The sequence below is a fragment of the Rhinoderma darwinii genome, chromosome 4 (genome assembly GCF_050947455.1).
Source record: "Rhinoderma darwinii isolate aRhiDar2 chromosome 4, aRhiDar2.hap1, whole genome shotgun sequence".
NCBI classification, from domain to species: domain Eukaryota; kingdom Metazoa; phylum Chordata; class Amphibia; order Anura; family Rhinodermatidae; genus Rhinoderma; species Rhinoderma darwinii.
The window spans coordinates 123,220,707-123,244,313 of NC_134690.1; the positions used below are offsets into that span (position 1 = coordinate 123,220,707).

Genomic DNA, 23,607 nt, shown 5'->3' on the forward strand with positions numbered 1-23,607 from the left:
TGCAACGTCTGAACTAACTCTCCTAAAAATGTATAGAAAGAAATGAAAAAAACGGCCGCTGCAGAATTCCACATTTAGGGATGGACTGTATATCTGCCTAAATACTCCCTGCATTCCAGAAAAGGTACTCACATCATGAATGGTTTATTCCTTCAATAAAAAAATAAAATTGTATACCATATCTGTTTTACAGCATCCGTTTTATTAAATATAAGATTTGCTGCAATTCCAGTTTATTTTTTGTATATTTCTGTAAAACTACATTCTAAGAGAATTGTGTCGTTGCTAGTAATGTTGTCCCAGGATTAATCCTTTTATTTATAATCAATTCAATTAAAGCTCTGTCACTCATTTGTGTCCATATGGAGACTCCCCATGATGAGTGCTGTAACTAGTAATAACAATATATTGAATTTACCAATATAAACTGTTAATATGTAACTAAATGATGAAGTCTCTCTTTATAGGGGCTAATAGTTAAAATGAAGCATGTGCGGGTGGTCTTGCTGCAGTGCTGTTCTTCTGTATAACATAATCCACTTCTCCCTTCTGGTGCAGTGTGACTTTTTGGAGTCTAAGTAATTAACTTGTTTTATAAAGCATATAATTCACTACAGTGCACTGCAACTGCTGACATTTCTGCTCCAACATTGGCACATACTGTAGATCATTGTACTGGGCTCTGTGCACTGGGATATACTCTTTGGATTCTGCAGTGTCACAAAACCCATTGAGGTTCTTGTGTGTTGTAGAAAAGAGCTGACAGGTTCTGCATCACTTCAGTGTGACAATGTGCAGGTGATGCTCTGCTCCTTATCACCCAGACCTTATGAGTTGTGCACTGTCACATCATGTACTGTAAGAATGCAGGGATATTCACCCTTTCAGTGCTGGAAAAACTCCAGAGAAGCTCCTTCATAGACTATCATAAAGGAAGGCTGTAATATATGGGGTGCAGGTAACTTTTGGGTAACTAAGGAATGCATTGGAGTATATTGTATGGACTTGCTGAGTTGAGCTGGAAGCATGCCCATTTTTATCAGTCTATTGCAATTAGTGGTGTTGTAATGCTTGCAGCCTCCACATTTCCCTTATGATGTGCTGCTAAGAAATACAGCATGCTCCTCTGTTCTTAAAGTGCCATTCCCACCATCTGCCTCTCACTACAGTAGCTGCATGCTGGAGCACAGCACAGCCTTCAGACTCAGCAGCACATAAAAGGAAGGCTCCTGCCTGTCACATCTCACATCATCCCACTCCTCAACTAGATGGAGATCTCTTGTCCTCAGGGAGCTTCATGTGATTAAACGTTCTTCCAGCTCTGGGGTATTGTCTGTTCATCATCTGATGGTCTTCACATATTGAGATGTACCTGCATTGATTTGTTCTAAAGACTGAACCAGGACAGGAGAGTGGACAGTGGGGGATTATGAGGGCAGAGGACTCTTCTAAATGAAGTTCTGGTCCTGGAGGATTTGAAGGAATGAAATACCTAATAATCTCACTGCCTGGTGGTGCCCTGACTTCTCAGAAGCTTACTGGTGGCATCCCAAGGACACAGGACACCCTCCCCTAAACTCTAATCCTGTCTCTTGCCCTCATTGATCTCTGGCAGCTTCCAGTAGAAGATCTATGAGCTTCTGAACATCCTAGTGCTTGATCGCCAGCAGAAGCCATGCAAGTCTCCATAGCCTGCACAGAGCACAATCTCAAGGGTCGGAATGGGGACGATAGACACAGCAAGCAGAACTCCAGTGGCCCAAACGTTGTCAATGCAGCCAGGGCAAGGTTCCGCACCGTGGCCATCATCGCCCGAAGTTTGGGAACTTTCACTCCTCAGCATCACATCTCACTGAAAGAGTCCACAGCAAAGCAAACTGGCATGAAATATAGGTAAGTTATGCCCTTTAGAACATTGCTTTATATTCACTAGACAGATCATTTTATTATCTATCTATTTATCTATGTACCTGAATAATGACAACCTTTTACTCCTATCGTGTATATATATGTGTGTGTGTGTGTGTGTGTGTGTGTGTGTGTGTGTGTGTGTGTGTGTGTGTGTGTGTATATATATATATATATATATATATATCTCAAGTTCTCATAACTTTTGGAAGTCACACCATGGCTGTAAATAAAACAGGAGCACTGTCTGCTTGCAGAATGCCAATATATATTTGTTTGTTTATTTTCATGCCATTTTTGTTTATTTTAAATATCACAAATTGTTTCATTATTATTTATTATCTTTGGTATATAGTGATAACATATGTTGCAGCGCTGTACAGATGTATGTACTACAATCAGCTCCTGTCCTTAGTGGTGCAAAAAAAGTTGTCTGTGTTAAGCACACATGACTGTATATGGGTAATTTTTATAGGACATTTTTTAATCTAATCATATTTTTGGAGTGTGGAAGGAACTCATAGTGTATGGAGGAAACCTTTACAAATGCAGATAGAAGATGTACATTGGGTTTGCTATTCTTGTATTTGACCCCATAGTTCTAGTGGTATGAGACTGCAGTGCTGGCCCCTGAACCATTCAGAAAATGTGTTATTTGGTTAATAACATGAGACTTAAGCAGAAGACAATATGGTGCCAACATATTCTGCAGCGCTGTATACAGAATGTATTCAATCACATTGGATCGTGTCTGCTTTGGGGCTGACAAGCTACTATCCTTATCTCAAGTCCTGGGTCATTTTCACAGGAAGCCAATTAATCTAAGGAGGCTTTGGGGATGCAGTGGAAATACAGATTATTTGGAGAAAGCGCAAGAAAAAATTAAGATGACATAAAAACTCCTTGCAGATGTTGCCCTGGTCATATTCAGACCTGTGAGTCCAGTGCTGCCAGGCTGCAGTGCCAACCATTGCTCACACATACAAGTTTGTTGTTTAGCTAATCACAATAGGAATGAGCTCTATTAATATCTTTTTTTATAACAAACTTTTTTTAGTCGTTCAGTCAGGAAATTTCTTCTGATTTTAATTTATATGGATAGTAAACAATTATGGCATATTCCACGTACAAGGAACATCTGTGGCTGGTTGTTCTTGGCAATACCATATTTATGTGATTATCAATTGCAAAAAGTAGTATCATAACAGGGAATGTGAAAAGTGAGTTTTATTTCATATTAGTGAGGTGGTGAGGGTAACAAGTCATCATTATATATCTTAAATGTACGGCATCGGGTACGATATTACTAGAGCTTGCTAGGATGATTTAAGGATTGACATTTTTAGGGTAATGTGGAGCTTATTTGCTGTGACCGTGACTGATAATAATTGAATGAAGGTAAAGGAAGCTATAGTGTTACTCATAAATCAGAGCTTAGAGTTAGTGGTTACTTGAAGGTGAATCCCATAAATAAGCTCTGGACTTTACATAGCGACTGTACTAGACAACTGCAATGATTTATCATACACAGCTCAGTGGAGCAGAAAGTGATGGTGCATTAATGGAGGTGATCTGAACTGGGGTGTATAAGAAATATAAAATGCTGTAAATATAATGCTTCTATATAATGCTACATAAGAGAGTGTTAGTTAAATTGGCCATAGATAGACATATTCATTTTGTTAACCCATTAGTGACCACCAATACGCCTTTTCACCGCGGTCACTAAGAAGCTTTAGGCTAGGCTGTCGGATTTTCACAGTTGAAGTCCTGCACGGTTGTCCTGTGCAGGCTGGAGCGAGTGCTCGGCTCTCTGATGAGAGCCAGGCTCCTGCTCCAGCGGCCGCGATCGAAGTTTACTTTGATTGCGGCCATTTAACCCGTTAAATGCTGTGGTCAATAGTGACCACAGCATTTAAATAATTTTCAGAGGGAGGGAGCTTCCTCTCACCCATCAGCGGCCCGCAAATGCAATCGCGGGTCTCCGATGGGGTGCCATGGAAGCCGGGGCCTGATAAAGGCCCCAGGGTCTGCCCTGGGTATATGCCGATTAGGACGCGCCGGAGGCATGGCCTAATAGATTGCCTGTCAGATTTACACTGACAGGCAATAATGCTTTGGTATACTAAGTAAATCTAAAGATCACACAGTGAAGTCCCCTAGTGGGACAAAAGAATATAAAAATAAATGTGAAATAAAAATGATTAATAAAGATTACAGTAAAAAAATGTTTTTTTTCCATAAAAAGTTTTATTTAGTAAAAGTGTAAAAAAATTAAGTAAAAGTACACATATATGGTGTTGCCGCGACCGTAATGACCCAAACAATGAAGTTAACATGCAATTTAGACCTCAACGTGAACACCGTAAAAAAGCGCAAAAAACAGCAGCAAAATTGCTAATTTTTTCCATTCGTCGTAATCGTACCGACCCATAGAATAAAGGAAACATGTTATTTACGCCGCACAGTGAATGGTGTAAATTTACGGCATCATTTACACGAGCGTAATATACGCTCGTGCGATGCGCGTGCTTTTCACGCGTGTCGTACGCACCTATATTAGTCTATGGGGCAGTGCAGACAGTCCGTGGGTTTTGCGCAGCGTGAGTGCGCTGCGTAAAACTCATGAAATGTTCTATATTTCAGCGTTTTTCGCGCATCACGCACCCATTGAAGTCAATGGGTGCGTGAAAACCCTGCATGCCGCACGGAAGCACCTCCGTGCGAACTGCGTGATTCGCGCAACAGCTGTCAAACTCTGAATGTAAACAGAAAAGCACCACGTGCAAACGGAGTGTCATAATGATGGCAGCTATTCCCCCCCAAAAAAGTTAATATAAATTAATCCCAAAATGATATGTACCCCAAAATGGTGCCATTAAAAAGTACCACTAATCCCACAAAAAACAAGTCCTCATACAGCTATGTTGACGGTAGAATAAACAAGTTATAGCTCTTTAAATGCGACTATAGAAAAACAAAAATATAGCTTGGTTATTAGAGCCTAAAATAGGCTGATCACTAAGGGGTTAAATGCAGTCAAAATAATAATACATAAACCGTGAATGATGCATAAGAATGTCCCATAAACGGAAAGATTAATTGCAGTCATGACTTTGTACGTAATTTATTGTCTACAGGATATTCGTGAGCAGTACGGTCAATGTGCATCTTCATAAATTATCTTTCACAATTTGTCACCAAATATATGTGATTACTACAAAATTTCCAATTAACATTCAATAAAAATAATAAATCATGTCCGATACATATTCCAAATGATTCAAAGTTGATTGTATCCAACTGTTTTGGTCCTGTTTTTTGTATCATGCTCTTCACTTTAAGGGCGGGTTCACACATAGCGGAATTTCACTTAAATTCCGCTGCGGACACTCCGCAGCGTTAATCCGCAGCGGAGCCGTTTCTCCATTGACTTTCACTTTAATTTAGCAGTGTTCGTTTACACGATGCGTACAATTCCGCTGCGGAGCATAGGCTGCGGAGCGGAATTTGGTGTCCGCAGCATGCTCTGTCTGTTGCGGAGCAGTGGCGGACTGGTTGCGGACTCATGGCGGAATTTCTCCATTGACTTCAATGGAGAGTCAAAATTCCGCAATGAAGTCCGCAGATCTTATGTGTGCTGCGGAGCGTATTGTTTTTACTACCATGACATTTCTTCATTCTGGCTGGACCTATGTATTTCTAGGTCTACAGCCAGACTGAGGAAGTCAATGGGGCTCCCGTAATGACGGGAGCGTTGCTAGGAGACGTCTGTAAATAGTCACTGTCCAGGGTGCTGAAAGAGTTACGCGATCGGCAGTAACTGTTTCTGCACCCGGGACAGTGACTACCGATCTCAATATACATGTATCTGTAAAAAAAAAATATAAGTTCATACTTACCGAGAACTCCCTGCGTCTGTCTCCAGTCCGGCCTCCCAGGATGACGTTTCAGTGTAAGTGACGGCTGCAGCCAATCACAGGCCAAGCACAGGCTGCAGCGGTCACATGGACTGGAGCGTCATCCAGGGAGGTCGGGCCGGATGCCGAAAGAGGGACGCGTCACCAAGACAACGGGCGGTAAGTATGAATTTCTTTGACTTTCACTAGGGAAAGTGCTGTCCCTTCTCTCTATCCTGCACTGAATAGGGAGAAGAGAAGCACTTTTCCTGCAGTCCGCAGCGGCCAGTCCGCATCAATTTTCTGCACATTTTGTGCAGATCCGCTGCAGAATCTGCAACGCAGATTCTGTGCGGCATTGATGCGGACAGTTGCGGAGGAATTCCGCCATGTGTGGTCATGCCCTAAAGGGAATGTGTTGTTAGCAAAAAAAATAATAAATTTTTTTAGTTAAACAATTAGTGTGTAGGTGATTAAACATTGTTCTAATTTTTTTTATTTTTTTCACGAGTCAGTAAATATTATAAATTAGATTCTAATTTATAATATTTCCCAGTGCTGGTCACTGGATGGAGCAATTCCCAAAATTGCAGCATTGCATGTGGTAAAGCAACCACATTGCTTTATACTGCAAAATTGGGAAAAACTCACTCGCTCTAGTGAGCTCTCAGAATCCCCCCCCTCCTTTATCCTGGCTAGTGCCGGGAGAAACGAGGGGATTGAACGGTCAAACCTCCTACACTGTGTGTCGCCATTTTTTGAGCTAACACCCAGTGTAGTAGGTTTACATACAGTAGTAAAACACACTGAAACACGCACATACATAGAAATCACTTACCTGCTCCAGTCGCCGCCGCTCCCTCCGGTCCGTCTGCTGCCGCTGCTCCATGTGCACAAGTCCGGAAGCCGCGACCGGAAGTAGTAATCTTACTGTCCGGCCGCGACTTCCGGTCCACAGGAAAATGGCGCCGGACGGCGCGCAGTTCAACTTGGACTGTGTGGGAGCGGCGCATGCGCCGTTCCCACACAGACGGCGTACACCATAGTGGATGGAACGGGCCCCGTTCACATTCACTATGGGACTGGGGCTGCCGTACTCCATGTCTGTATGTGTCGTCAATCGACACATACAGAAATGGAGTAAAAAATGTCAGCCCCCATAGGGAAGAAAAAGTGTAAAAATAAAAAAAAGTAAAACACAAACACACAAATAAATATAAAAGTTTTTAATAAAAGACTAAAATCAAACTGATGTTAAAAAAAATTTTTCGTGACACTATTCCTTTAATGGTCATAGCCATGCTCTTCACTAAATGTGCTGTCTGCTGGCCACTGCTGTATTGTGCCCAGTGTTTATAACCTGAGCAGCAGAATGTGGGAGTGACAGCAGTGTGATTGACAGCTCTGCTCTGTCACAGTCCTGTGTTGGGAGATCAATTTACAGAGCTTATGACACTCATGACATCATTTTCACAGATATTCACACAGTTTTTGTGTATGTATTTGTTTGTACATATGTGCAAAACACACAATTGTCATTATTTATGACACCTGTAGTTTTCAATGGAGGGAGGAAAGGCTGTTATTTTTAGACAGACATGGCAGTCCCTGTCCATTTAATGCTGCCTGTATTCCTTTAACTGTACCTTGGAGAGTAGCTTTGGGTCATTTGATTTCATCCTGTGCGGCAGAAATGTGCATTACGGTACCACACTTCAATTGCAACAAAATCACAGCAAAAAAGCATGGAAATAGTGATTTTGTGGCACGGTAAAGATGTGGCAATCTGTCTTACAATTACTACTGAATGTGAATACACTATATGGTGAACTGTACCTTGTGACGATCGCCGATCTCAGGTCACGTCAGAGGGGTGAATTACACTAGTGAGCTTATTAATTTACCCCATAAATCCACACCCACCTACTCTAGATGACAGGATTATGCTAAATTACTCACATAGGTTTCCAACACCCCAATAATTTATACCACAGTATGCTACCACCACCTATACTTATCTAGGCAATAGGGGCCTATGTCTCTATGTTCCCTTAACACCAGTTCCTATAACACAGGTTATCTAAATTGAACATAAAATACAGGTAACGTTCCTCACCTTCGGAAGATTAAGTTCTGTAAGACTACAAGGAAGAGACTATTAATACACAATAGTGCAGTGCAATACATAAAATAGTTGTCAGATTAAAAGATAAAAAATATACATACAGTTACAATGCAATCAAACAGTTTATGAAAATAAAAGGGATAAAAGAAACAGAACAAAACCTTACTGATGTACAGCGGCGATATCCTGGCTGTGGGGACAGCTGAAAATATGGGCAGTCACTCCAACCGAGATATGGATCCCCAAAGACTGACACCGACCCTCATTTCTCCTGGCATTTTAAACCCAGTTTTTCCCTCCAGTTCACTGGCTGGTGACGTCACTGAGAGGAGGCTGTTCATATGATAATGAGGCATACTCCTCCCATTACACAGTTGTATTTCTATAGAAAAACATATAAGTGGTCATGTGTCCTTGCAGGAATCCCCTAGAAATATAATATTACCTGCATTCACCTGTGCAGACATTTACCAACCAGGAAATGTCAAACAACACTATAATAGGCCCATGGTTTTAGCCAACATCCAATTTCAGGTATTTCCTCTGGGCATATGGATATGAATTTGACATATATGTGAGGGCTATTTCCCCTAATCATAACTAGCTATGTGGGTCACTACAAATATCAATTATGATGGGGTTTGCCTTGATGTATCATACCTTCCTTGAACATAAGCCATTGTCACACATTTCTCCTGGTCCACAGGCAGACACACCACAGGCATCCAATTTGCATAGCTTTAGATGTTTGGTCAGGATGTTTGGGGCAATTATTTCTAACTCTCGGTGAGAATCCTATCTAAGGTTAGATACAAGCCCTGGTGACAAATTCTTAATCAGCACATCTCGCACCTTGGTGAGGAAAGGACCAATTAAACATTTGTCAGACAGTCGACGTCCTTTGATGGCCAAAGATCTGCATTTCTTATGTAAATCAGTTGTATCTTCTGTGTCAGAAGGAGTTATGAACTGACCTCCTAATAACCTACTTTTGATGATATTACCTATAACACCACATGCCTAAACACCCCCTCTTAGTTATTGAGTCCAGGAATTTTGGCCACACTCATTGCAAACAGTTGCATAAAATTAAGCACACAGCCATGCAATCTCCATAGACCAAGCCATTTTGTACAAGAAGTGCCACCCCCATGCGACGTCCTGGTGCTGTCATAACATTAACAATGATGGCGTCAGGGCCATTTATCCCAGTGCCAAACAATTTAGATCACCAGGGAGCCAACCATCATCCACTACACCTTCCATAAATAAAAGTAATTTTACAGTGCAATAAACAGCAGCACAACACAAACAGGTCAGGATAGACTGGCCACTCTTCTTGTGGAGCGCCAACTACGGGATAAAAACAGCACAAAAATCACACCACTTAAAGGAACAGTGTTACCACAATTTTTTTTTTAATATGTTAAAGATGTTAGTGCTTTATTAAAAACGTTTGGATTAATTTGTGTGTTTGTGTGTTACTTTTTCTTATTTTTACACTTTTTCTTCCCTATGGGGGCTGCCATTTTTTTTTCCATTTCTGTATGTGTCGATTAACGACACATACAGACATGGAATACGGCAGCTCCAGTCCCATAGGGACTGCGAACGGGGCCCGTTCCATCCACTTCAATGTACGCCGTCTGTGTGGGAACGGCGCATGCGCCGCTCCCACACAGTCCAATTTGAAATGCGCGCCGTCCGGCGCCATTTTCCTGTGGACCGGAAGTCGCGGCCGGACAGTAAGATTACTACTTCCGGCCGTGGCTTCCGGACTTGTGCACTTGGACCAGCGGCAGACGACGGAGCAGACGGGCCGGAGGGAGCCGCGGCGGCAGGAGCAGGTAAGAGATTTCTATGTATGTTCGTGTTTGTGTGTGTTTACTACTGTATGTAAACCTACTACACTGTGTGTTAGCTCAAAAAATGGCGACACACAGTGTAGGAGGTTAGACCGTTCAATCCCCTCGTTTATCCCGGCACGAGCCAGGATAAAGGAGGAGGGGGATGCTGAGAGCTCACTAGAGCGAGGGCTTTTTACCCAATTTTGCAGCATAAAGCAATGTGGTTGCTTTACCACATGCAATGCTGCAATTTTGGGAATGGCTCCATCTAGTGACCAGCAATGGGAAATATTATAAATGAGAATCCAATTGAATCCAATATATAATAATTCCTGACTCGTGAAAAAAATAAAAATAAATTAGAACAATGTTTAATCACCTATGCACTAATTGTTTAACAAAAAAAAAAAAAAAAATCATGTTTTGCTGGCAACACATTCCCTTTAAAGGAACAGTGCATAAATAAACAAACCAAATTCTCGCACATAGACAAATATACAAAAGATACATCAAAGTCCACTTTAGGCATTTGTATACTTCCAACATTGTGGCAACAGTTTGGGGAAGTCTCTTTTCTTTTCCAGCATGACTGTGCCCTTGTGGATAAAACAAAGTCCATAAAGAAGTAGTTTGAGGAATTTGGAGTGGAGGAACTCGAGTTGCCCGAATAGAGCCCTCACCTCAACCCCACCAATCACCTTTAGGATAAATTAGAACATAGATTGTGATCCAGACCTTCTCATCCAATATCAGTGCATGACCTCACAACTGCTTTTTTGGCTGAATGGGCACAAATTCCCACAGACATCCTCCAAAATTTTGTGGAAAGGCATCTCAAAGAGTGGAGACTGTTACAGCCACAAAAGGAAGCCCAACTCTGTATTAACACAGATGGTTTTAGAATGGGATGTCCAACAAGCTCAAATAGGTATGATGGACAGGTGTCCACATACTTTTGGAAAAGTAGTGTAGATCCATAGTCCCACTAGTAAAGGGAGCAGCTCAGGTAATAATTATATATTAGAGAATTGCTGTTAATTCTGATCCATGAGGGTATGTGATCTTTCCTACTAGAATTTATGTAACATTCAAAAATTGTAAAATTGTCTTTCCAGATGAACAGTGGCTTAGGGTTGACCATCGTATGCATTGTACTATAACAATTCAGTTGTTCTTGTTGTTCTGCTAAATTATTTAACTGAACCCAGCTTAACAAGTGCACTGCTCTTAAAGTGCTGTGTCTGCTATTTGTAGATAGTCTACAATATATGGATCAATTACTGCGGTTGTGATACAGAACTGCAGATAAACTTACTACATGACTATGAAACACTCTACATCTTATTGTTACGTTTGTGTTGGCATTATATTTGATGCCTTGATAATTACTCTATGCTTGCATAATCTGCATTTATCTTGTTCATTCAAAAAATATTGTTAAAGCGGTATTCCCATTTATATTCCCACGATGTGAGTCCTGTTAATCCCAATAACACAGGAACCCAGGTCTCCTCAGCTTTTTCCCTGCACAGAGGCGCTCCTGTACATGCACTGTGCATGGAACTGCAACACAACTTTATTGATATCAAATATATGAATGTGTTTCCATGACAACATATAATTTATACAAACTTTTGCCTCTGGAGCTTTGTTTCTATTTTAAAGAGTAGGTCCCCTCTTACCTCAAGCCTCATTACATTGGCATTAGAGATAAGAGAATTTTCCAAAATTAGTTTCGGGTCAAATTAGTTCAGAAAAAATTCATTGCAAATACAGACTGATGTATACCTGCTTGATGCAGAAAAATACCCCAGTTGTTGGTGGCACTGTAATTAGCAATATATCAGATATATGAAAACAATGAGTGACATCACGTTCGTGATGTCTGTATTAGCTGGCAGCAACAGGATTTAAATTTAAATAAAAAATAGGCACTTGGATACAGACTGAAGTATAATGGTGCTGTACAAATGCTTGCCTCAGAACAATGCACCAATTTTTAGTGGCAAGTGATGTCAAATATGTGACGTCTGTTTCTGAAGAGTGGCACGTTATCAGCGCTAGGATTAATATTATTAAAGATTTGTAAATTATGTGATGAAGACTGGTGATTCCCAAATTATTGTAAGAAATAAAGTGTATAGCCGCAGGAGCCCACACTCATAGCAATGGCTGTATAACTACCACACTGACTGACTCATATCTCTCTCTAAAATTTATCTCTCTATTAAATTATTGTAAATCTATCTGTTCTCTTCTGCTCACTATGAAACACACTTACTGATACTAATCCACTATCTGTATTCTGTGTTTTACTATCTCTCACTCTCTGTCAGACGTACTGTCTTTCCTATCTGTATCCCCACAAAGCAACAGCATTTCCCGGTTGGGCTATATATAGTGGCTATGATTCATATGACTGTCATCCACGGAGTCATCAGTGATTCACACCTATAACCCTCATCTTTGGCTGTGCTAGGGGAGGGCTGCCTGCTAGGCATTACACGGAAGCCTGCCAGGCCGCCGCCTGAGTCCTGTGATCCTTATTTTTCTTCTTGTCGTTTTCTGATCTGTAAATTGGTGACCACAATTTTCAGCTATTCGTGCGGGACAAATCCCAAAATTCTTCGGATACGCTAAAATCCAAAAGTTTTAAAAATTCGTAACAAATTTGATTTGTGTAGAGTCGATTTGCTCATCTCTAATTGCCATGGACTTAACTCTATAGTATGTATACCAATGGTTATAGGTGCTGTTTAGTGCAATTTACATATACTACAGTTTAATAAAATTGTTCCATTGATCCATTATCAGTGACAATGTTTTTTGTTACAAAATGTCAAAAACTGCACTAATTTATTTTTTTATTTTTATAAATCTTCACACCATTTTTCATTACAGTCCTTACAAAGTGTACACTAGGCCAATCAACACCGGTATATGTACATGCATGATGCAGCCTCCTAAAACTCTATGTATAAAAATGCTCCAGGAAAGGCTTGATGGAATGTTCAAAGTGCTTATACTGAACCTTGTATATGTAAGGTTTATCATATTATATAATCATCTTTTTTTAAAATATGTAAAGCAAGCTGACTTGAGAATTTTAGGCTATACTGAAACTAATTAAAGATGAATGTAAAACAGAGATCCATGAATAAGTGCATTCATTGAAAACATGCCCATATGGTGTAAGGCTCATCTGAATTGTGATGCAAGCCTTTCCCATGTAAATACAGATGGCAAATCTCTTAGCTCTACTTGATTACAAAGAAAAATTTCTCGTTGTTATGCAGTAGTACCATGTATATCTGTGTTTCTGGAAGTTTCATTGGAAAAGTCTTGGTTGTTGAGCTTCAGCAATGTATAGTAGATAGTAGAGCTAATATATGTTATGACTTCTTCAGCAGTTCAACATGACAGTAAAACACCATCTAAATAAAAGGTGCCCAACCAAGCTTCATTTTATACTACATTTAATACTATTTCAAATGACAAACTCTATTATTTTATTTATGAGTTCTCTTGGCATATGATTGCATTAGGTAAATAAATATTACAGTGGGAGATATACAGTATCTAAATTGGTTTTTGTTTTTGGGGACACCCAGAGCAAAGGCAAAGTTGGGGCCAATAGCTCTACAATATAAAAATATAACCCTTTTTAATATAACTTCATGACTTATTTCTTGGTTTCAATCCTGGGTGAATTTGCTACTGGTGTACATAAGTATGTGTAGAACTTGTGGATTCTGACTACAGTTTCCTTTGTAGTCAGGGTCAGTAGAAACTTCCCATTAGCTTACCAGCATACAGGCTATTATCTATAGCTATTGATCCTGCAGCTGTAACCTCTTTCAGATGTCACACAGCAGGCTGCAGTGACAGAGAAGAATCAACTCAGCAGCAGCGAGAAAGGGAGTACTGAGGATACATTACAGCCTAGAGCAGTTAGAGTGGGTAGGAAGAAGTGGCTGTCTCAGTGTTAGGCCCCATGCACACGAACGTGTTTTTGAGTCCGCAATTCCCCCGCAAATCCACGGGAGAATTGCGGACCCATTCATTTCTATGGGCCCATACACACTATCCGTGTTTTCACGGGTCTCCGCATGTCCGCAAATCCGTGCCGCAGAAACTCAGGACATGTCTTATTACGGCCTGCAAATTAGATGCGGACATGCCCATAGAAGTCAATGGGCCCGTGGAAAATTCGGGTACACCTCCGTGTGTCAACCGCAGTTTGCGGATTTGCGGAAGTGTTGCTAGGCGACGACCGGGAATGAGTTCTGTCGTCATCCTGTTTTACCTAGGCTTTTTTTTTTTTATCCGCATTTTGCGGATTACATACGGATGAACTGCGGAGGACATTTCACGGAACACGGTCCTGGAATTTGCGGACCAGAAAAACACTACGGTCGTGTGCATGAGGCCTAAAGGTGAAATAGAAAACACTGCAGCACTCGTTCTTGATCCTAAAAAGCTAGATAGCTTTATTCAGCAAAACATTGCAAAGTCTCGACCCTAGCATGGGTCTTTCTCAAGCAATTAATTCACAGTGCACAGTATAGTATTTAAAGGGTATATGACATCATCACAGTAATCAAATATGCAAAAATATCTATTAGATAAGTACAACTGATCTAGCATGTTCAGAAATACATATAAATATTCTAAAACTCACTTATGTGTAAAACAGATAGAAATCTAAAGCCTGATATATAAAGAATAGAAATATAAAAAGTAATAGATCGACTCAGCATCCCACTCTCCCTACTACCCATGCGCAAAAGGATACTAACCGGACTAAAACAGCATAACACACTGTACTGCGTTGTTTACGATTCTCCTCACTTCTATAGGAGTTACGAAAACAGGGTCGCTCAGCAAGCTCGGGGACGTATATGTCGGTCATAGACTTGAGGCGGATGCCGCACAGTTGCATCCATTACCTATAGGATGCCATTGTAATAATATATATATACAACGCAGTGGTATAATTTTTTTTGCGGTGGCACTCTGTATAGGAAAGCGCAGTTTGCTGCGCTTTCCCATAGAGTTGTAAAAAACCGGCATATCGGCCAGATGGAGGTCCAAAGAGCACTTGTTTGGCCTCCATCCGGTGAATGGGGCCTATGGAAACATTAACGTATATGCAGGGAGCTTTTCCCGGCATATACATCAGGCTAAGTGCACCGATGCAGTGTACACTTAGCCTTAGATGTATAAGAAAACAAAAGGTTAAAGGGAGACTTCTCAGTAACACACAAATTTGAAAGCCGTTTAGAAACCGCCATTTATTTCTTGCATTTCTAATCATTAAAAGTGCCCAAAGATAATAAATAACTGTCTACTCGTCTGGATGTTGCTAAGAACTGTCTTCATCCCACATAGAGAGGATGCCTGGTATATAAATAGGATTAATTATATCAAGTAATGTTCATTTTAGTGTCAGAATGACAAGTTCCAAATGTTGAACTTATATTTACATTTTGCAGAGCTCCAGAAGACATTTGGAATCTGGGAAATATTTTTTATTAGGATGTCAAGATAATATACAATGGGAATCATGTTTAAGAACTTTCTTCTGGATTCAGAATCTGATCTGATAAAATGTCTGCGCTATGCAACATGTGCATTCAGGTGGTTGTCTCACGACGATAACCCCTGTCCATATGACCTACTAGGGTATATGAATGTCAGAGAGTGTGGGCAACCTGCTCGGTATCCCCTTCTACGAGCTACAAAGAAAAGCCATTATGTAAGAGCAGCTCTCGCTATGTCAGACCCGGGCCATAAATGCATTCCATAGTCTGCTTTTTATTTGAATCGCCAACATGTAATAATACAATTAAATTTTTGTAAAAATAAATACAAGGCAACCCATGCCACACTGGAAGCTTTTCCCCCTGCAAATCTATTACAATTATTACGGGTGTTACAGGGATGGCTTCTGGCTGGCTATGGTTGAATTGGATAAAGGACTGTCCGCTGCTGGAAAATGTAAAATCTTACTACAAATGGAGGTTCACATTAAAACGCCCTGCAGAGTATAAGGAATATGACACTCATGAAACAACTTACAATACTATTTGTTGTCCGAAAATGCAGAGTGACTAATAAAACGTAAATATTTTTTATGAAGTGAGAAAACAACATAAAAAAATTAGATGAGTGGAAAACTGATGTTTTTTAAATGTCATTAACAGTTCTTCAAAAAATAAACTGACCATACTACAGCTCACCAACCGTCCCTTACCAGAAGCTTCATTGCTTTTATACATACACTAAGGGCATGGCCAGACGTGGCGTGTTTGTGCCGCCACTGTCCGCATCAATGCCGCACATAATCTGCGTTGCAGATTCTGTTGCGGCTTTGCCTAAAATCTGCAGGAAATTGATGCGTACTAGCCGTTGCGTATTCAGGTGAAGAGTATTTCCCTTCTCTCTATCAGTGCAGGATAGAGAGAAGGGACAGCCCTTTCCCTAGTAAAAGTAAAAGAAATTCATACTTACCCGGCCGTTGTCTTGGTGACGCGTCCCTCTTTCGACATCCAGCGTGACCTCATTGGATGACGCGGCAGTCCATGTGACCGCTGCAGCCTGTGATTGGCCTGTGATTGGCTGCAGCCGTCACATGGGCTGAAACGTCATCCCGGGAGGCAGGACTGGTGGAAGAAGCAGGGAGTTCTCGGTAAGTATGAACTTCTATTTTTTTTACAGGTTGATGTATATTGTGATCGGTAGTCACTGTCCAGGTTGCTGAAACAGTTACTGCCGATCGGTTAACTCTTTCAGCCCCCTGGACAGTGACTATCTCTTGACGCCGCCTAGCAACGCTCCCATAATTATGGGTGCACACATGTAGTCACCCATAATTACAGGAGCCCCATAGACTTCTATGGGCCTGCCCGTGCCGTAATTACGGCCCGTGATTACGGGCAGTTTTATGTTCGTGTGCATGGGGCCTCAGTCTGGATATAGACCTAGAAATACATAGGTCCAGCCAGAATGAAGTAATATCCTGTTCGAAAAAACCAATACGCAACGCAACACACATAACATCTGCGGATTTCATTGCAGAATTTTGAAACTCCATTGAAGTCAATGGAGAAATTCCGCAATGAGTCCGCAACAAGTCCGCTACATGTCCGCAACAGCCAGTGTATGCTGCGGACACCAAATTCCGCACCGCAGCCTATGGTCTGCAGCGGATTTTTCCGCCACGTCAGCACGAACCTAACTGAAAAGGTATGGAAACCAATTGAGAATATGTCCGCTGCGGATTACCGCAGCGGACTGTCAGCAGCGGAATTCCAGAACAATTCCGCCACCTCTGGCCATGCCCTTAGTGTTGGACTGGTGAGCCTTGGCACACCCGAGGAAATGATTGTGAGGTCTGTTGTCAATCCAAACAGAAAATGTACAAATATAATTACATCCTAAATTACGAAGCCTGTTATCGTTGTGTACACAAGTCATATTATTAATACTTTCTAAAAAGTAAAGTAATTGACTCCAAATCACCTTGAAATGGTGTTGTCTTCTGCTTGAGGATATGGGGCTCTTTATTTTGTCAGAGTCTGGGCCCTGGATCATCTGGTACTTTGGTGTGTCAGTCCGATCTTACCTATAAGTGGTGCTGATATGAAGGATCTCTTTATATTAGGCCCTTTTTAACTGTTTTCCACTAAGCCCAAAGTGAAATTTTTTAAAATAGATTACAATAAATAGGACACTATGATTTTGTTTCATTATGTGAGTGGTTTATATTAAGCTAGTTGTCTCTTTTGTTTGTATTTTAGGCCTTATTCACATGACCGTATTTCTCATTAGTGTGCTGTCTGTTTAACAATGGACACTGATCCATACAAGTCAATGGAGCTATACACACATCTGTTTTTTTTAAGGAGTGTGTGTCCATTGCGAGAAACTTACAGCATGTCCTATTCTGGTCTGTTTTTGCGGACCAGATTCGCACATTTAAGTTTGTAGGTGCGTTAAAAAAATGAATAGCACACAGAAGACATCCATATGCTGTCTGTATTCACCGATCAGTTGCAAAAGAAATGCAGAACAAAGAAAAGTGCAACCAGGGAGAATTTGCAGGGGAGAAACACCGACGAGAAACACGGATGAAAATATTCATATGGATGTAAAACTTTCATTTTTTTTTTTGCTTAGGCAAATCGGACACGCTCGGGTTAATAAGGCAGAAGGCCTCTATAGTTAGCGTGCATAGCTTGTGTATAAAGCAGTTTCAATGATCACTTATCCATATTTCTCTCTTATTCCTATGGAAACTATTTCCATCATAAGAATTGTGACATTGTTTACTGCTGAAGTAAAAAGCACACTCCAGAATCTGCAGACAAAACACAGTTCCATTGGGGTGTAATTGTGAGATTCCATACTAAGACCTTGATCAGGACTCTTCATAATGTGTGTTCCGGAGAGCGCCCATGGTTAGACCATGCTGAGTTCTGCTAATTCCTTCTGATGAGTTGCAATAACTTACTGATTTGCTAAGTGCAGAGTTGTCAGCAGAGGAGTTATTTAAAACACAAATAACAAGGTTATCACAAAGCATATGGATCTATTGGGACTTAAATGGCTGGAAATGGAACTATATCAATCCTGGAATAACGGGAATAAAGAAATCGACTTCTTGGATATTTTCTCATATTAAATTTCAAAATGTATTTAAAAAAATATAGTCATTACAAAAAGGTTCAACTAGAATCAATGAATGTAAAATGGCAACTATGTTATCCAGTTATATTTTGCATTCCTCTAAGTTTATGTCTACACCGGATGGATTTGTTGCGGATTTCCAGTGGGGATTCCTTCCTGGAAATCGACGACAAAGTACAGTACAAGACATGTGATAGGAGCTACTAACATGATTCACGCCAAGGGGAAAAAATCCATTTGGATTCAATAGCATGTAGACCTTCACCATCACGGAAAGAGGTGTTGTAATAAACTATGCTCCTGCCTCTGAAGAAGCTATCTCAATAGCTACTGTATCCCTGCAGTTTCACCGGTCTAATCGGCTGTACTGTGCATGCGCAGATTACGTCACACTACACCCGGGTATATTGTGATGTCACCGACGCGGTACAGCCGATTAGACCGGTGATGTACTGTGCTTGCGCCAATTTGGAAGCAGAGGCATGGGCGCACTGATGGAGAAAACAGGGCCAGGCGTGATCACGTTTTCTACACTGCCTGGCCCTGTATCCCCGGACTGGCGATAGAAGATAGATAGTTTGGAGCAACAGTGACGCTCTCGTTGCTCCAATAAGCTAATTTGCATATAAGAAATAAAGTGATTATCTCTGCAACGGAGCCACTCAGCTGAAAAATTAAAAAGGGGTTAGATTCAGGTGAGACTACAGACTCCCTTTAAAGGATTCGCATACTAAAATGATTCCCATCTTATGAAGTGATTGCATATCGCTAGGATATGCCATCACTTTCTGATAGGTGGGATTCACAATCTCTGACACCCCCTCTGATCCTGAGAATAAAGGGGCTGCAGCACTGGTTTAGCATTTCTGCATTTAATTTTACTGTGAAAAAGTGGGGTGTGTTCCTGACTTTGCTATGGGGTCCTTTGAAATCTAGCTACACCCCTGTTTTTAACTTTTATATGTAGTTGTTTATTAGTGCATGTTGTGCACAGAATGGATGAGAATATGTGTATTGATTGTCATCCATTAAATTTTTTCACCATATGTCCTTTGTCCAAAATTGGATAGGAAAACTGATTTGTATTGGATAAACACCACAAGAATTTTTTTCATTGTTCTTAATACACACCTTCCATTTCAACACAGGACAACTGATGGCTGAAAAACATGATACCACTGAAATCAGTATGAATAGTTGTGAACAGTACCAGATTTCTGTAGGCACAGATTGTCTCGTTTTTTAGGCTCCACCCATCGAGTATGCCACACCTTAAGTCATGTATGGCTTTTAAATGTTTGTCTGGGTGTCCTTCTCTCACATTCTACAGCACAATGACGATGTACTGACCATGAAAATACACATTCATATAGCAATGCACTTTGTTTAGTGTATTCCTAAGTACATTCTGCCTTCAGCAGGCTCCTTCCCCTCTTAAGCACCTATTACACATTCTGAATTTGGCCAGTGTAGCGAGCACCGATCAACGAGACAGATCGTTGATCAGCGCTTGTTTGCTCCTGTCACAAGGAGCTACATATGGGGATGAGCGGTCGTTACTCTGATTGCTCATCCCCATACATTTTTATCATGTCGGCAGTGTGTCTCCCTGTTTTCACATGGAGATGTGCTGCGGACAACGATAATATTAAACTTTTTTAAAACGATACAATCAGCCGTTGAACGAGCATTTGCTAGTTTATCTGCTGATCGCTGCCCTGTTTACACAGGGCAATTATCGGCAATGAGCATTCTATGATCGTTTGCCCGATATTTGCCCAGCGTAAAACCCCCTTTACTGTGCATATAGGTAAATCGGGCCCTGGTTTTGAAATCTGTTTGTGTACAGAACCTTTTTATTTGGTCACTTAAACTGTTTTTGGTCACCTAAAACATCAATAAATAGTACCTGTCAATAGTACCTGTGATGATTAACCTGTTCGCCGCGATCATAACAACTCAAACAATTACGTTAACAATTAACGTGAAAATCAATGCTGGAATAGCTGTTCATCTTCAGTTCTTTCCTAAAATAAAGTTAATAAAAGTTAATCAATATATTATATGCACTCAAAAATGGTGCATTTGAAAAATGCAATCTGTCGACGGAACAAAAAAAAAAAGTCATGACTCTTAGAATGCGACAGTGAAAAAACAAAAAATAATCCTTGGTCCTTAACGCGCAAAAGGGCCTGGTCATTAAGGGGCTAAAGGGGCTGTCCGGTTTCAGCAAATTAATAGTATTTTTTGTCAAATTAAGTTATACAATTTTCCAATATTTTTTCTGTATTAATTCCTCACAGTTTTCCAGATCTCTTTGTTATTCAGTAAGAACATTCATTGTTTACTTCCAGTGGATAAAGTCTGTCCTGGTCATGTGATGCACACACGGGTGCACGGCTCGTTACACTACCACTATGTGTATCAGAGCTGTGTAGTCTAACAATCCTAGCACCTGTAAGACGTTTTACAGTCCTTAAAAGAACACCACTAGGTGCAGTGGCTATATGATGCCATATAATAAAGCAAGATTATTGGTACATATATTGGCAATACAGTAAAGTGTTAAGCAATCAGGAAAGATTGCATGAAATATGCCAAGTCCTGCTTACCAGACAAATGCCTTTTGGAGGCTGGCAGGCTGTCAAGTCTCAGAAATCTCAGATTAATATGGGATTCTTGCCAAAATTAATTTTTACATCCCATTGATTCTTATTCCTTCCCCCTCCATCCTGTCACTCTCCTCTCTCTCTCTCTCTCTCTCTCTCTCTCTCTCTCTCCTCTCTCTCTCTCTCCTCTCCTCTCCCTCTCTCTCCTCTCCTCTCTCTCTCTTCTCTCCTCTCCCTCTCTCTCCTCTTCCTCCCTCTCTCTCTCTCCTCTCTCTCTCCATATATTCATATTGAATCACACAGCTGAAATGCTCCTGTATCACATATGTCACTTTAGGTGACGATGCCATTACCCATTGATATACATTTTTTCACAAAGCATTATATTTAATAAAACAGTAAAATTGTTCACAGAGGATTGTACTTTATGGTTGGTTCCTTCGAATACTTGCCTTTCTCTAGGAAACACTTGATAATGTACCGTATTTGTTTTGGAGAAAATACTATTAAGAGAATACAGTACATAAAAGCTGTCACTGACATAAGATATTACCAAGAACCCTATGATTTCCACCTGGCATGTGCTGTGTTAATATGCATCTGATAGAGAGAAGGTGGAATATTTGTTTTTATAGTATAAGTTACTTGCTGGGCTATAGCTCCTAATTGAAAGATGGTGAGTGTTGCATTTTAAGGCGTGGGTGAAATTGCACACAATAAATGGCCCTCCAAAGTGGCAATTGGTTAGTATGAAACGTAGCAGATGTGCTATATTGTAAGTCCCTTAGTAAGGTACTCATGTGAGACAAAATATATCATAAGTGATTTTGGGGGGAGTTGAAACATTGTAGGGTCTTCCCGACAAGGCCAGTGTCAGCAACGGGCAAACTTGCGCAGATGCCAGGGATGATTGGTATGCGGTACCATTGCAATCTGGACAAACCTGCTCTTTGCTTGTCAATCAAAGAGTGTGGTTGATAGGATCCTCCGTAACTCTTTCAGACCCTAATTGAAATAGGTTAGTATTGGAGACAAATTTCCTTTTAGGACGCCCTTAGTTAGTGGTGGACATAGACAGCAAAGCGCCCCTATGCAAGAACAGTATATGGGCCCCTTACTCCCTATTAGCTCATCAAATAACACACCGCCGTCATGTCTCTCTAACAATTCATCAATAATTCTGAGCCATTGTCAATAGCTAAGTCCCTTACATGCAATCCAATCGACAGTACAAAGCTGTTTTTAAGGTAGCAGTGGGCCCCCTACCTACATGGCCCCTGTGCAGCTGCACAGGTTGCACCAATGGTATGTCCGCCCCTGCCCTTAGCGTATAATCTGTCGGAAAAGAGACTTTTTAAGGTAAATGTAATGTAAAAGTTACAGATTCATTTACAGGTAAAATGGCGAAAACAACGAATGTGTTCAATAAATTTTTCTCAGATAGTAGTGCTTTTATCTTTATATGAGTAACCATGTCTGTGTTTTTTCAGCTTAGCCCTAATTATACTGTTGAGCATTGGGGTCTGGTAAAAGATCTGATTCAATCATGAATCTTTATTTTACACCACACATAAATCCCTGGGGCTTCTTACTACCTCTGACTCACATTGCAGAGCTAAAAACTGCAGCTATGAAGCTTGCAGAAGTGAGCTCATTATCAGCCTCGTTTGTTAAACTGCGCCATTAATGGCTCTGAGATTAACACCATAACACTCCAATGTGTAAGACTATCAGATGATCTCTCTGCAGCAGCACCGCTGCTCTACTAGTCAAATATGCCACTCTATATACACAAAATAACACAATCAAAGTGTACTGGGGCCACATTTATCTCAAGTGGTGCTCAGTTCAGAATTCGTATTTATAATCTATTTTTATACTGTCATAAGTGTGTCTTGAGTGTTAGATGCCTCCTAACAAAGCTGGGCTAATATGCATGTTGGGGTGCATTGGTGGTGTCGCTCCTCTTTGGATACTTTGCTTGCTCTGGTGTTTTGGTAACTCACATAGACTTGCATCTCCTCCACATTCTGCACCCAAGGCAAATGCTCTAGTAGCTCTCTTTAACCATGACATATCAGAATATCCTTTTGGCTGCATTTCCTATAAAATTAAAACATCCCCAACGCTTGAAGACAAAAGCATTTATATATACAACCCACCAGTATTTCTACTCCAGTCAGACAGGAAAGTTCTTCTACCAAGTTTAATATCTTCAACTGGTTTCTCTGGTTCTCCATAGGGTGCACATTTAATTTGTCACCTTTTTCTGAGAGAGGAATATTCTCACACCAGTTTCCGTTTCCCTTCCTGCATTCCTCTTGGCAATTCATACAAAGTACATTACTGAGCATTTAGAGACAATGCTCATAGAGGTTGAGCTCCTTCATGGTTTAAAAGAAGTATGTGGACTCTCCTGTGGCATTATAGAAGAGACATTTAGACTATACTCAGTAAAATAATAAACCGATAAATCTTCCCTTAATGCTATAATAACAAACATCAATCCAATATAGCAAAAAAATTAT

The 23,607-nt window shown here is 40.7% G+C and overlaps 1 protein-coding gene across 1 annotated transcript in view; it reads left to right on the forward strand.

Moving 5' to 3' along the window:
• The first annotated feature begins 1,118 nt into the window (after positions 1-1,118).
• KCNAB1 (potassium voltage-gated channel subfamily A regulatory beta subunit 1) overlaps positions 1,119-23,607 on the forward strand; it is a 221,364-nt gene continuing 198,875 nt past the window's right edge. Inside the window, exon 1 of the mRNA XM_075861532.1 lies at positions 1,119-1,893. Within this exon, the coding sequence (XP_075717647.1) occupies positions 1,676-1,893 (218 nt within the window). The 5' untranslated portion in view covers positions 1,119-1,675. The remainder of the gene's footprint in view (positions 1,894-23,607) is intronic.